The sequence below is a fragment of the Numenius arquata genome, chromosome 9 (genome assembly GCF_964106895.1).
Source record: "Numenius arquata chromosome 9, bNumArq3.hap1.1, whole genome shotgun sequence".
Classification (NCBI taxonomy): Eukaryota; Metazoa; Chordata; class Aves; order Charadriiformes; family Scolopacidae; genus Numenius; species Numenius arquata.
Window position 1 is genome coordinate 11,375,191 of NC_133584.1, and position 15,017 is coordinate 11,390,207.

Here is a 15,017-nt window from a genome sequence, read left to right on the forward strand (position 1 = left end):
CAGCTATTGGCTTTGCCACAAATCCTTCTGCACAAATTTGGACAAAGATGAACTGCTGACAAAATGGAAAGAGCGCTTCCCTGCCTCCTGGATGCATCGGAGACATTAATCAGACCTTCTGACAACATAACATCAAGAATCAAGTAAATGCTCAAGTGAACAAGTGCTGTGGGACTATAAGCCTAAAGCAGCCTCAAAGCCAAGAATCCAGACTCTGACATTAAATCAGCATTTTTAATTTTTTTCTAAAATGTGCTTTTTCGTGAATTGCTGTTTCAATGCCGACCCCACCCTCCCCCTTAGAAAAAAAAAAAAACCACCCACACCTTGACAAACTAGGTGCAAATCACCTGAAGTTAGCCTGTAACAAATAAAAAAAAAAAAAAACACAAAACAAAGGCTGAAATGCTTTAGAATCACAACAATGTACAAAAAAAATGGAGGAAAATACAACCTGAAAGTGTTCAAAATTCAGAAATACTAGTCAAGTCCATTGCTTCAGCAAGGGGATGCTGCTGCGACCCCTGCCAGTGGGTCCTGGGCCACCAGCCTGCCACGATGCTAAATGGGCTCTTCTCCCATGCAGACCACTGTCGCCAGCATCCAAGGAAGAGCGAATGCGTTACCCTTTGAAGGTACCAATGGGGGAAAACAACTCACAAGCAGCTCTGGGAGGTCACATCATATTCAGAAGGAACGGTTTCTAGTATGCCCCTAACCACCTGCAAGAAGGAAGGCTCGAAAGAGCAGCCTGCTTCCTCCTTATTGTATTGATGCCTCAGAGATGCAGAACAGTGCTTTAAATCTGTGAGAGATTAAAGGGCTTAGTAAGGGCAGTAAACAGACAGTTAAGTAAACAGCCCAGCACTGGATCTCATCTTCACAGAGCGAGGTAGTGTGAATTTCACCCCAGTTTAAACTAGACAGGGGTAGTGGAAAGGCTGAAGACTTCCATGTAAAGCAGTTCCTGGCCTAGAAACCTTTCTGCGCTCCCTTTGGGAATTAAAAGATCTGTGTTGATGGCTTCCTCGCTCCCAGCCTGGCTTTGGCAGCCACACTTCAACCCTGGGATTCAGACACTTGCTACAGAAGTTCTCCCAAGATCTGATTTAGTACAGCAGCTTCCTCAAGGTTAAGCAGCAATGAGACTGGCTGGGAGGGAGCAAAACTGCCCACAGATACTTTTTTTTCCTGCCACTTTGGTTAGTCCCTCTCTTTACAAGCCCCCATTTACAGGACCACAACAGGGACACCCTGGAAATTAATAGGTGCTGCACAGTGTAACTTAGCCAGGTACTGCTAACTGGGAGCTGGATTCAAACAGGGCTTTTATTCGCCAGCCTGGAAGGGACTGGCCCAGAACCCACTGAAAAAGGAGACGCAGGCCCTTTTTTGCTCCTCCTGTTGTCATTCCTAGCTGAATGACATTTAGATGGTATGTTCTAGTGACGGCTGGAGACCAGCCCTTTGACTTTGGACATCTTCTTTGTGGGCTGTCTTTGTTCTGTGTGTGGAGGGCATTCTCGCTCTACCAGCTGCTGTTCCATCTCCTGTGCCGACGATGAGGCTGTAGCTTTTAATGTTTTCTTTATGTTTGTGACCTGGCCAAGAAGAGACAATGAATCAGCACCTGCTTCTTCCTCCCCTTGCAGCAGAAACTCTGTTCATAAACATATTGAAAAACTCCTGGAGTACAGAGCAGAGATTATAAAATAAACTCTCCCACCACAAACATGCCCTGCACTTGAGTTTATTAAAGGTAATGTTTCATCCTCACTTAGAGCCAGAAGTTGTTAATATTTCCAGTCTGGGTCCAGAATATCTAGAATAGCTAGCGATGACTTTTTTTTTTTTTTCCTAAGAGACAGTGGCACAGCATTGTACCACCTCTCTGGCTCACTGGAGGGACTGACTACTGCCTTGGTTCAGAAGGCAGCAATCCTACCATTCTGTTGGCCCAGAAGCAGGAAGGACAAAGGAGACTGTGAAAGGAACAAACTTACACTTAGGACAGCTCTTGAAAATGGAAAATGCCATTTGGCCTAGCTGGCTGTCCAAGCCACGGATATTTGCTAGAAGCGGGAACAGAAACTGGTTTTGTAGGAGGCAGCAGTAGTGCTTCTTCTGCTCTGGCTGAAAAGGAGAGATACAGCACCAGGCACCATATTCTGTCCCCTGGAACCCTGTAGGGCTCACCAGAAATACAATGAGCAAACCTTAAAAAAAATCCCACAGGCCAAAACAAGTTTAGGAGTCAGGTGTGCCAACTCCAGGTCAAAGGCATCTGGCGAGACACATCCGCTGTGGATGTCAATCAAGGCGCCAAGCATATGCTGCTTCAGAAGGCAGACATAAACCTGCAGGGATGCAGCACTCTGCAAGAAATAAACCCTGAGCAAGTGTCTCAAGAGGACCATTTTCACCTTTACAGCTGTATTAGCCAAGATTTGTTCTCACAAGTAAATACACATCAGCAGGGACTAAAATGGCGTGCTCGTGCTGCCATCTACTGCCCAGCTGCAAATGCAGCAGGGGCAGGAGCGCTCCCGGGTCACGCTGCTGAAGGGAGCGTGTCAGAGCTCCGTCTTGGTGGCTCACCTTGACCCCAAGAGAAAGACCCTGAAGGAACCTGCTGAGGGCACTTTTTGGAAAAGCAATGAAACTCGAGAGATTTTTGGTAACTACACCTTCGGGTTTAAAACAAAGTGAACTGCTTTTTCCTTCCTGCTTGCCTTGTACAAAAGGAACACAATTCCATCCAAGCTCTGTGTTAAAAGCACACTTTACCTAACAGATCAATTCAGGAAACCATAGCTAGTGCAGCCACCTAGCCTAGATTTATAAAAGATCATAAAGAAAACTTCCAACCTGCTCAGAGTGGGCAAATTTGATGTTTGTGATGTCAGTAGCACATGGAAGCAGATGTGTTTTCTTCCTAGCCCAAACCAGCACATCTGATTTGCATGATTGCTAGCCTACTTCAGAGAAGCCATGTCCATTAACCAGGTGTTACCAGATTATTTTCTTCAGTAAACAAACATACATTTATCAGAAAGCACAGAGCAGTCTGAAGTGACTCTTTACTCACCTCCATCTCTACCTGCTGTTGAGTTCGGTGATGGTTCTCTTTGTATTGGTTGGCTCTAAGTACTTGCTGCTCAATTCCTAAAAGAACCGCTTCGCAACCATCGCACCTGCACGATACAACGTCAAACACTGGTTATGAGTTCTCTGTGGAGCAGCTCAACTACACAATCTGAAAAGACATGCTCGCCCATAAATTTAGGAAATTATGAAATTTATACTTTCTGCTTAAAGATCAGAGTTCCAAAAAGCTGGCAAGAAGCAGCTTTGCTGTTTACCCAGTGTCTTTCACAGCAATTTTTAGCTAGTCTGTTACCCTTACCTGCCCATCAAAAAGTAAGTGCAGGATCAATGCACTTTCAACTTCCTTTTCAATCAGAATTACTGCTTAAACAGGGATGCAACCCATATTTTTCAAAAGTAAGTAAAATTTTAAAATTAAGCAAAGAAAGGCAGATTGAGAGAGTCCCCCTGCTCGTTAAGTGTTCAAAAGACAAGAGCGCTCCTCCAACACAGATATTGTAATGGGAGAAGACAGAACAGGAATTGGCAGTGGGTTCATTGTTACCTTCCAAACAATGTTCTAAGGTCCTGGAAGCTGCCAGAGCCCTCCCGCTGAGACGGGATTGAGGGAGTTGGAGTAAAGAAGCAAAAAACCTGCCCCCACTGCAGAACAGCAATATTTGCCCAGCAGTTTAATTACTTTTCATGCACCCATTGCCATAGCAACTAGGAAGCAATTCCCAGTCAGCTCAGAACCTGCCACAGGCTCCACAGTCTACAGAGGAATTTCTCTGGGTGGGAAGGGAATCCTACAAAAAGATGAGAAGCAGCTTCCTGGCAAAGGTACAAAAAGATAGTACCACAGTCCCCATATGGTTACATGCAGCCTGCATTTGCAGGAACAAAAAGGAGGCAAACAAAGGCATTTGAAACTTAAAACTCAAAGAGACATCCCCTCCTAAGAGTTGCGATTCTCTAGAATTTGCACATGCAGTTCTCATCACAGTTGAAAAAGCCTGAAAAGTAACAGACAGTTCTGGTTTTGTTATCGAGTGTAACAGCAGAAAGGGGAGTAGCTCCCACCATAAGACCATGTGTCCAGTTTTGCAAGTGTGTTTGAAAAGGCCTTGATTCCTCGCTAGGGTTCTGCTATGTAAAAGCCATAGTGAGAGCAGAAACGCAAGACCTACTATAGTTTGACTTGATACGTAACACAAATCGAATCCTAGATAGGATCTTGGAAAACCTGTCCAATAGACTACTCCTCCAAGTGCCTACTTACAGCATAAGACTCCTGATTAATGGAACCTGGTGAAATTGCACCAGCACTTGAAACTTTAAGGAATAAGAAAAAGACAGGACAAGCTACGTACAAGGCACAAGGAGAGAATGCCTCACCATTCTTGGAGTGTTTTGACAATGTTGCTGATATCCTTCTTCTGAATGTCTCTGCCGATACAAAAATCCACCTCTAGCACCTGGTTTCGTTGATCCAACTTTCCCTGGATAATATCTGTATAAACCGCTTCAATAATCAGATCTTCCAGCTCCCTCAGATTCCTCATATCCAGGTCCTTCAGCAACACAGAATAGGGAATGCACTAAAAACAGCAAGTCCAAGAATAAGTTAACAGTCCTAGAGCCAAAATGAACAGCTAAATCTCAGGTCAAGACCCAAATGTTTATTGTATCCTACAGTTTAGCCTGCAGGTACAGCAGTGAGGGAGCGTGGCAGAAAAAATGCCTGTTACTGGGCTACGTAATATTCTGACATAACTTTGGTAATTCCAGAAGCTTTGACATAGCATGTTCTGGAGGAAAAAAGGTAACGGGATTGTAGAAGAAATTAAGAGAGTTGATTATTTTTCTCCAGAACAAGAAGTCAGTGTTTTTAAGAATGATCCTCCATCTGCAGCAGCGAAAGAAGCCATCCGAAGTTTCCAGCCCTTACTGATCAACTTGCATGGCAGTTCAGATACCCCCACGTCTCATCCATTAAAGTCCACTAAGTTAATATTCCTAATTACCTCTACATTACAAGTACTTTCCCAGTTGCAGGATTTTTTGTGACTACTCATGCAGTCTGATGCAACTCCAATGCTATGAAATTGACTCTATTTTCAAAAACAAACAAAAAGACGACTGTTCTGCTACACTGTGTACTTTACCTTCATTCTGGAAGCCAGGCTTACAATCGTCAAGTGTTTCAGCTTGTTTTTCTGAGTCGCTGTTAATTCAGGCAGGTTATCTTTGTTTGCTGTTAATGTTAAAAATACAAGATTCAGGACTTTCCTTCAAGAATTATATAATCCAGGCTGCAAAATTTCAGGCTAGTTACACTGCACTAAACCCCAAAAGCCTGAACTCCCTCAGCTACTGGGTGATGCTGGTGAGCAGAGAGAGCTGCTGCTGATGACAGGTTAGCACACCCAGGGAGAGACAGGAAAAGTTAAAAGCCAAGTTGGCAATTCTATTTTTCTCTGCTTCTTTAGTAATTCTGGTTTTGGAATTAGAACGTAATTCACATCTACGCAAGTGGTGTCCTGACAAAATGGTTGGTCAATGCTTTATTTCATTAATGAGCTGACAGAATAAAATCTTCCCCCCCTCGCTGAGCTGGTTGTAAATACCGCTGGTCTTATTTCGCTGAAGAACTGCAGAATTTAGGGTTGAAAGTGTAAAGTACCAGGCTAAGGAAGAAAGGAGAAATCATTACTTTAGATACTTATACGGCCTCACTGTCATTGCATTATATTCATGTGCCTCATGAATATTTAAAAACAGAAAGGAAACTGGCAGCTTTCCAAAGCAAAGAAACTCTTTAAAATATCTTTAAAATATGGAAATTAGTGTTTCAGGGCCACTCAAGTTCTCCCATCCATCCCACCTCATTCAATGCTCTATATTTTGACTACTTTCCACCCCCCCTTTCTCTTTCTTCACTAGAAAAAGAAGAACGAACCGCACTGTCACATGCTAGGACATAAGACCCATGGCACAGCAAACACGTCCTCTAATCAGTCACAGAATTCATGAGGCTCATGTTGCTCCACAGCCACTGGAATTTCCAGTCCTTGCACTTACGGATGCCACTTCTCCTTACAGGAACTAGAGAGCTCATCCACCACAGTGATAGCCAGCACTATGACAGAAGTATTTGTCACACTCTGTAATGGTCTGGATTAGGCTTCTACCCACAAATGAAGTATTAAATTGTACCAGAATGGAAGCATAAGCACCAGAGATAAAAGCACACCCCGACAGATACTAAGATGATTCACACATAGTCCTTGTGAAGCTGTATAGAAGTCATTATTTCGATTTGTATTCTTGCTAAGAAATTATTAACTTTGTTGCAGTAATGCCATCACAGAATAAAAGGTTACCCCATAAACCATATAGGTTTTTATAAATAATGCAGAACAATTTTGTCTAAGTTTTCTGCAGCTTCCATAACCACTGTCATCTAAATTTCAAGAGATGTCTGAAATTGCACTCCGCAGAGGTAAGCAGCCTGCGAACATCAATGAATATTGCTATAGACCAATTCAATCCAGTGCTTCAGTCCAATCCAAACCAGTGAAACACCATAGCCTCCATAGTCTCTACCCCCTTCTTCACATTTTAGCAATTAAAAAGCACATATAACCCAAAGACTCCCTACAATTATCCTCCCAAGCAAATTCTGTTCTTGGACACTTTCACCCAGCCACACTACACTAGGTAACACAGAAAGCAAAGAGCTACCTCCAACAATTCTAAAGGGGAACCCAGTCTTGTACTCTGCAAACAGGCAGCAGTCTCTTACCTACATAGTCTGGGTACGTGCCATACGCAAACAGGTTCAGCAACTGGAAATAAGCAGCATTAGACCCTTCAGCAAGCTGGACAGGAAGAAAACAAAACAAATTCCATGTAACACAGTAATAGCCAATATGACGCTGGTAGGCAACTTCTCCAGAGCATGTTTTAAATGTACATAGGACAAGTAGTACCCAGAAAAGCAATTATGTCCAGATCTTAAAGGCCTCAAGATGTCAAGATCTCTAAGGCCTCCTGAGCAGCAGCAAATTCCAGCAGTTTCAGAGTCAAGATGATCCAGCCATTTCTATGCACCAAAATCTAACTACGGCTTGGACTGTCAACTGCTTTGTGTGGCACCTCATGAGGTAAAAGAAAAAGGTGACTCAATTTCAGCTGACAACCTACAGGGCCAGCTCTTCTCATCATGTGGCAAGCAAGCAGACAATGGCATTGGTTGGTTCAGCATCCTTGCTATTACTGGGAAAGCTAAGACAGCTTATCTGCAGAGCCACAAAAACTTCAAAGCAAAGCAAGATAGAACATTTTAAGTTGAGTGCATTTGAAAGTAATAGCACCCCCCTCACATGCAAAAAACTTCCCTGGAATAACTGCAGCACCAAGTAGTGATTTTTATTGAGTGGGGTTTTCTTAATGCCTTTTGCTGCACATAGATCCAGGAAAAAAAAACATACCTGTGATTTGATGCTGAATAACCATAGAGGCATTTTTTCAGCATCTCTAATAGCTCGTTTGGAAAGCCAAACTTGCTGTACGCCCCATTACCCCATCTGCAGAGATACTGAACTGAGATTCCCTGATTGCGGTAGAGAGGGGTGCTGGCGAGCCATTCCCAGGAAAAGCTCTGGAACTTACTCTCCACCTTGGTTTCAAATGGTTTCGATTTGGTTACCACCCAGGCCTGATACACTAGACATCTGTTCACAAAGACTTTTGGAGAGCATTGAAGTTATGCTTTCCGGGACAATGAAGGAGTAGAAAGGGATTTTTTTGTTGTTGTTGGCTGGCTAGGCGCCTTCTTAAAATTGTTACTGTGCTGCTGCCAGGTTTTTGATGTATTAGCAATTACATTAAGGTAGCAAAGCCTTATATAGGTATTTTTTAACGTCTCACATATATAGGCAAAAGCAACATCAATGTCTCATACACAAATATCTCAAAAGCAAGGTAAGTCGCACCAGGCCCCTCTTAGCACAGAAATTTCACACACAGACCATCTGTGGAAACTTCTGGGGATCCCTTATACTGGGAGTGCAGAAGGGGCATTAGGATAGAACCTCATCTCTTACCTCTTGCACATTTGTTAACTCCAACAGCTCTCCAAAGACGTAAACCCCAGGAGCCTCCAGCACTTGATTTATAAGAGCAGTCAGAGCTGAGCCACTTGTACCTTTGGCGAGTAAAATAAACTGCTCTAGAAGATTGCAGGACGGTTTCTGTTCTCCTGCCATTCTAGGTTTTCAGTCTGTCAACAAAAGAACATGATATTAATACACCCTTTCTCCTCTGCTGAATTCTGTCTGGCAGTGGATCAGAAGGTACGCTCAGCATAGTAACGTTTCAGTGTCAGAAGAGCCAGGTTTTTCATCAGCATTCAGAGGGCAGGCCAGGAACCCAGCAGGTTCGACTGCTTATTTATCTGGGGAGAAAAATGATTCACACAATATCTGATCAAAATTTCTGCGGACTGTCTGGTCAGTTCCCTAAAAGGATCTACTCCTGCTAGGAACGGAGTTTAGATTTCGTGCTGTTTTCAGACTTTTCCTTCTACTGATGCTGCCAAATAATGCCAACTGCAAAGATGTTTATTACTACATCTATTCGAGGCCAGCTAAGACTTCCTGTTTCCACATTACACAGCATCAACTTAATTCTCTGTGAAGAATTGATCCAGCTTGTAGGCCTGGAAATAGTACCTTTTCCTTTGACATCAGCTATAGGTAAAGCATGCTTCCATAATTCTTATTGCTTTCTGAGCCTAAAAGGCAAAAATAACTGTGGCCTGTAAGTAGCTTATCAGTCTACATTGCACAGATAAAGTGTTTTGGGTTAACTGGAAAGCTGAAGTGATAAAAACATCCTTTCTACAAAGGCTCTATTTAAGTCCCCATAAAGAGAGGTCTTTGTCTTCAGCTGCTGCCTGACATTTCTGGTGTGCATGTTGTCTCCCAGCACCAACAAGTTGCTTTTGAAATGTAAACCACTATTTATTAACAAGTTCAACAAAATCAGTTACTTGTTTACAAACAACTAAAAAAAAAGGCTTCCGAAGCATATTATTCAGACAATGAACAAAGAACTTATCTGCTAAGAGGGTTTTTTGTGTTATGTTTGTATCAGATAATTCTTAACTACAGCATGTAACCTTTACTGCGGTAAAGAAAACCAGACACCAGAGAACCTGTAACATTCTGTGTGACCACTGGGACCACATCTGCCCTCCTGGGGGTGGTAGAGTCACACAGATGTTTGCACTGTTTTGCCATGCCTAACCAAATTAAGACTTGTGAAGGCAACAGAACCAGCTTCCTCTATTAGTCAACTTCTAAAAATACACTTTACTCCAGTCCAATACACCTGCAGGTACAAACGGTCTCAATCTGAGTGGGCAATCTTTTGCACACAGATTTCTTGGTTCTCAGTGTAAAGTCTCTTTGGGATTCTTTTCATCAAAGGCACGCGTGCAGCCTGACTGAAGAGTACCTCAGTTTCGACTGAAAAAGCCCTGCAATACAGTAACTCTCAATGTGGCTTCCTAATACACCTGAGGGTACATCAGTACTAATCTCCCCGCTCACAGCTAAGGAGCGGACACAGAGGACAGCCAATTTTCTCAGGGGAGCGCATGAAGTGACTGAGCTGGGAATGAAATCCAAATTTCACCGTTCCCGAGACATTGTCCTCCCTCGCAGGTAATCAAAACACATGTGGATGTGTGACACTACAAAAGACTGATGGGCTTTACCCATGCTCTACTAGGAAAGGAAAGCCATTTTTTTGCCCCTTTCTAAGTTTACATTCAGAAAACCCCGTTGCTATTGCGACCCCAGCCGTGTCACCGGGACCTACCACGCTGCTCCTCCCGCAACCAGCTCGCCCTGCTGAGAACTGACTGAAACACAAATGGAAGACACTTTAACGGATCTCGCCCAAAAGCTTCAACAACCCACACACCGGGATAACGCGGGCTCCCCCCCCCCGGCACGCCTCTAAGGCCCCTGAGGGGGCTTCATGGCAAGCAGACCCCACAGGAGGGAGGCAGGCGGCGGGGAGGGAGGCAGCCAGGCCCCCCCCGGCCCTCCCGTCCCCACAGACCCCCGGCAGGGCCCTCGGGCCCCACCGGGCGGGCCGAGCCCCGCCGCAGGGGGCGATTTACCCGGGGTCCCGCCGCGGGGCCCTCTCGCCCCTCACCGCCGCCCCGGTACCCGCTCGCTGCTCAGGGACCCGCACGCCGGGCAGCGCCGAGACGCGGCCGCAAAGCGGGGAAGGGAAGGAAAAGAGTCGGTGCGCTGAGGGAGGGAAGGACGGACGGGTAGGCGGGCGACGGCTCCTCCTTTCCCTGCTGTTACCTCTCCGCTCACGGCCTCCCCGCCCGGCGGCTCCCGGCGCCGTGCTCGCCGCGCCTCAGGCCGCCATGATGGCGGCGCCGGTGTCCCGCGCGCGGCTCCTTCCCCCGGAACGCGCGGCCGTGCTCGGAAGGTTCCGCCGCCGGTCCCCAGCACCGGCATTCCCCGGCAACCGGGTCGACGCGGCCGGGGCACGCCCGTTCGCGGCGGGGGCGAGGCGGGCTGGCCCCCCCCGATCCCCCAGAGCAGGGGGCGGCAGGCTGGCTGTGCCGCAGCAGGTCCCCCTGAGCTGCTCCCTCAGCAAATGCCACCTCTCCCCACCCCGAGAAGGTGTTTAATTATGCACAAGTGAAGTTTCTGCCTCTCTCTTTCAGAGAGATGAGGTGCTGTGGCAGCATGGTGGGTTTTTTGTGCTCTGAAATGACCCATGCCAAGGGGCCACCATCAAAAGGCCACGCCACCATCTGTTCTTTGTTCTGACGGCACGTTCTGTTAGACACGAACAGGTCCCACTCCTCTTTTGAGTCCTTCTCCACGCCACGGCCTTCACAGGGGAGTAAAACCTTCCCTTTCTATGGCAAGAACCGGGATACACCTGAGAAGTTGAACTGGGGCCATTGGTTGCCCCAGGCAGGATGATGGAGGCCTCCATCCCGCCAGCCAGTGCTTCTGGAGTGCGAATGGAAAAAAAGATGGGGTGAAAGATCACAAAGGTGCTGGAAGTGATTTTAAACTCCACAGAAAAATGGCCCATCCAAAGGGAAGAGCTCAGCATGAGATGTGGGGGAGCAGGGGGGGAGCTGGAGGGGTTGAGCTTCTCTCCAGGACACAGACCAGGAGCCAAAAGGCTGTTGAGGGAGTAGAAGAGCAGGGGTGGAAACAAGAGGGCTTTTGGGGTTGTTACCCTCCCCGAGGACTGTACGCTCATCTGTCCCACTCGGTGAATAAAGCGGGCTTCTATAAAAATCCTTCAGCCAAGAGCAAAGTGCTCTGGCCTTCAGTCATCTAGTCCCTGAAGATCAAACTGTGGACCAGCACTGATAGGAGGGGGGAGCTTTCAGGGGATGAAACATCAGAAACTCTTAGGAAAATTGATGGTGCTTAGCTTGCGCCTCAGAGCCATCCGCAGACCCCCATCCGCCTGGGGTCCCATCTTCCAGAGAAGGGGTGTCAGGCAAGCGCAGAGATGCAGGTGTTGGGATGCTGCTGTGACACTCTGGGCTTCACAGCAAATTGGATGTAAAAAACTAGGCTCCGTGCAGCAAGGGAACTCAGCCAGGGCTATAACAAGCCGTTCAGTAATTTACTTAAGCCACGCTTAGATCTCATCTTCACGAGGAGGAAGAATTACCTCTTTAATCACACCCTAAACAGGCCTTCTACCATGGTTTGTGTCACCCTGCAGACACGCCGGAAAAGTCGCCTTGGGCAAGCAGTGTGTGGCCTCATTTGTCTCAAGACTTGTTAAAGCTGAGATCCCAGGCTGAAATAGAAATGGAAATACACGATTGTGAGCTATTCCCCAATGGATCATTTTTGCAGCCTCTTGCTGGAGCCTGCAGGTGAAAATCAGCTGCGTTAGCCCCACAAAGGTCAGCCAGAAGGGTCTTTTAGTCAGGTTGTCCCGACACCTCCCGACTGCAGCCAGCCAGCCCGGCTGGCTGACATGGACTTTGCAGGGTAGTGTCAGCTAAGCTCAGCTTTTGGAATGGATTTCTTTTTCTTTTAAGAGAAAAATACGAGGATGGCCAGCTGTCTCATCCCCTTTTAAACTGCTATTGCAACCTCTTGCTCCACCCACGCAGCTTTCTGTGTGCAGGGAGATGTTAATCCATTTTATCTTTTAATGTTGGCATTATTTCTTGACTCACCCCATTTCTTCCCCTTGTGATTCCACAATCCGGGTCCCTTTTAGGCAGCAGATAATTCACCTTATTTCCCTGCATCACCTGAGAAAAGAAACCATAAATCCAGAGTACTCTCTCCAAGCAGTGGGGTCATGAAGCCTCAGAGTGTGACTTTGAGAACACAGTTTCTCTCAGTCAGAAGCCAAGGCATGAGGCTGCTAAGTCACCAGTAAGGGACAGAGACCAGGAAGGGTGTGATTATTGCACAGTGACACCCCTCTGTCCTGCAGCTTCCTTCACACTGAGTTTGGTGTCTGGTTCTTCAGGCTCTTCAGTGCCCAGCAGCACCAGCTTCGTCCCTTGTAGGTGTGCACCTCCCAGTGCCCTGGGACACAATTCTGGAGCTGGTTCTTCCTCTCCTAAAGTTCCAATTCTGATGTGTTGTTGGCAAGAAAATTACCACCCAGCCTCACCAAGGAGAGGGCCGACAGTGAATGCAGGTACTTCAGTGTTTCTTAACTCTTTCCTTAACTTTCATAAATAAGGTGGTTTAAATCAAAAACTCTTGTGAAAAGAGATACATTAGGACAACACAGGACCTTACCAACAACCCAAATAATAGACATTACATTCTGAAATCATACCTAGGCTACATTTAGCTACCAGGGTTAGGATTTGGTTCCTAAATCATCTGTAATAGTTTTACTTCTCAACCAACTTAAAGCAAAATGAAATCAACTGTTAGCACCACGGCCATGTTAGAGCAGGAGCAGGTGCATCTGCACATGACCAAATGGCCAGTAGCTCTAGGGAAAAGCTGAGCTGCGTAAATGTTAACACAGTTCTGGGTGCAGTTTCATTTCTCATCTGTGTGTGCTTTCACCATGCATCATCCGTTTATCCTCTCTCCTTCCAGGCTTCTGACCCCCGCAGCTGCCAGCACACACCTCCAGAACATGGGGTGATGGGAGCTCCCACACTCTGCTGAAAAAGGTGTCAAGCTCTCCGCACTTCACAGGATCCAGAGACTAAGCTGGACACTCATCTCGCACTTGTCCAGGCCAGCAGAGGTGTGTGTCTGAGTCATTGCAGATATGCAGTTGTACAACCCCTTCCATCAAGTGTGGGGTGGGATGAAGCCCTAGCTTATGAAACCATCTCCCAGTTAAACACGCTGGTGTTTCTCCAGATCAGTGTATCTGCACCTTGAGATAACAGCTTCTGGGGAAGCAGAAAGCAGGCTGGAGGCGTCTTCTCACCTGCAATAGCAGCTCAGAAACTGTCACACCTGCCAGAGATGTGAAAGCAAAGGTGAATTTTTCAGCAAAAAATGGCAGCAAGGGATTGCAAGACTTACAGCAACTTTCTTTTAAGCAGACTGGAAAGACGATGTCCTCAAAGGTGTCAATTGTGTTAATGCAGTCAAAGGATTTTAAAAGGAGAGAGACCCCAGGGTCTCTGAGTGACACCCCTCTCCGAGTTAGTGTCACATGTTCTACTGCTGCTCATGCCCACAGCAGTCACAAGAACTTCATACTTCTGCCATGACCTCTTTTGTGATTTTCAGAAGTTCAAAAAATGAGAGGCTAGTGCTTCCCTCCACATCAAAGTGAATTTGGGAACTCTATGAGATTTGGCCAGAAAACACAAAGACCTCAACTCTAAATTCTGGAAACACTCCTACCCCAGTGCTACAGAAGCCCTTCAACACTGGAAGAGCTCCTCGCTGCAACATCCATTTGGTCTCTTTCATCCCTAAGGAGCCTGAACAGAGGCAGGATTGAGTTCCTTATGTCTTGAGTAAACCAGCGTGTCACTCTTCCTCCTGGCAGGCTCTTCCCCCACGCACAACCATTTGTTTCTGCCTTCTTCAGGTCTGCTTTTTTTTTCTTGCTCGCCTTTTATCCCCATCAGTCTTTTCTCCTTGGTGATCTTTAGTCCCTCTTCCTTAGATAGCATGTAATTACACCGCGCATCTAAAACCCAGGAAGGACTCTTAATAAAAGATAGATATATATTAGCACAGCGTACCCCTGGCACTCTGCCCAGATTCAATATGATCTGTTCATACACTTTTCAACTGATGGTGTGGAACTGAGCGTGGATCGCATACATCAGGGAAATAAATGCTACCTATTTTTATTATCAAGATCTCTTATTGGTAACGCTGGCACTGGCCTCGTCCTTATGCATTAAATGTGACCTTTATTAATGTTCATGTTCTCCTCGTTTGTACAGTGGCTGATTTGGAGGCAGGGGGAGCCATGAATGATCATTCACTGGTCCTGTTCTGAGCCTGGATTACAACTGCTACCTTTATTTTCCTCATGACTTATTAATGCCTTGTATTGGCTGCGCTCAGATTGTTAACAAGAGTAGTTAATTTGTCGTGCTCATCTTAAACAACGGCCTGGCTTCTGGGATGCACTAATGAACCAGAGACTTTCCCCCACAATCTACTTTGCTACACAAAGGCCACATTTCTGCAGTATAAAGGCTGCTTTTGTTCCAGGGAAAACATACCATTTATTCTAAACTTTCTCCATAACGCTGGTCCCGTTAGCTCCGGCCTCGGCACACGCAGAAGATGCTCCGGGTCTGAACACAGCGAGGACCCGGGTACTACCAAAATTCACGGCTGGGCAAGCAGCCCGAGGGCCCGATTCGCCGCCAGACCTGCCCGCCTGAGGAGAAG

General features: G+C 46.3%; 1 protein-coding gene across 2 annotated transcripts; it reads right to left on the reverse strand.

The window, feature by feature from the left end:
• Nucleotides 1–221: 221 nt before the first annotated feature.
• COPS7B (COP9 signalosome subunit 7B) lies at nucleotides 222–10,576 on the reverse strand. 2 transcript variants are annotated; one of them, XM_074153310.1, is made up of 7 exons: nucleotides 10,479–10,576; nucleotides 8,199–8,374; nucleotides 6,896–6,971; nucleotides 5,256–5,344; nucleotides 4,486–4,688; nucleotides 3,089–3,194; nucleotides 222–1,601 (listed from the first exon to the last, which is right to left on the reverse strand). In XM_074153310.1, the coding sequence occupies exons 2-7, from the start codon at nucleotides 8,358–8,360 to the stop codon at nucleotides 1,443–1,445; spliced, it is 795 nt and encodes a 264-aa protein (XP_074009411.1). In that variant the 5' UTR covers nucleotides 8,361–8,374; nucleotides 10,479–10,576; the 3' UTR covers nucleotides 222–1,442. The 2 variants fall into 2 exon arrangements, with proteins under 2 accessions (XP_074009411.1, XP_074009412.1); XM_074153311.1 differs by lacking the exons at nucleotides 5,256–5,344; nucleotides 6,896–6,971; nucleotides 10,479–10,576 and having other exon boundaries at nucleotides 8,199–8,360.
• Nucleotides 10,577–15,017: the final 4,441 nt, after the last annotated feature.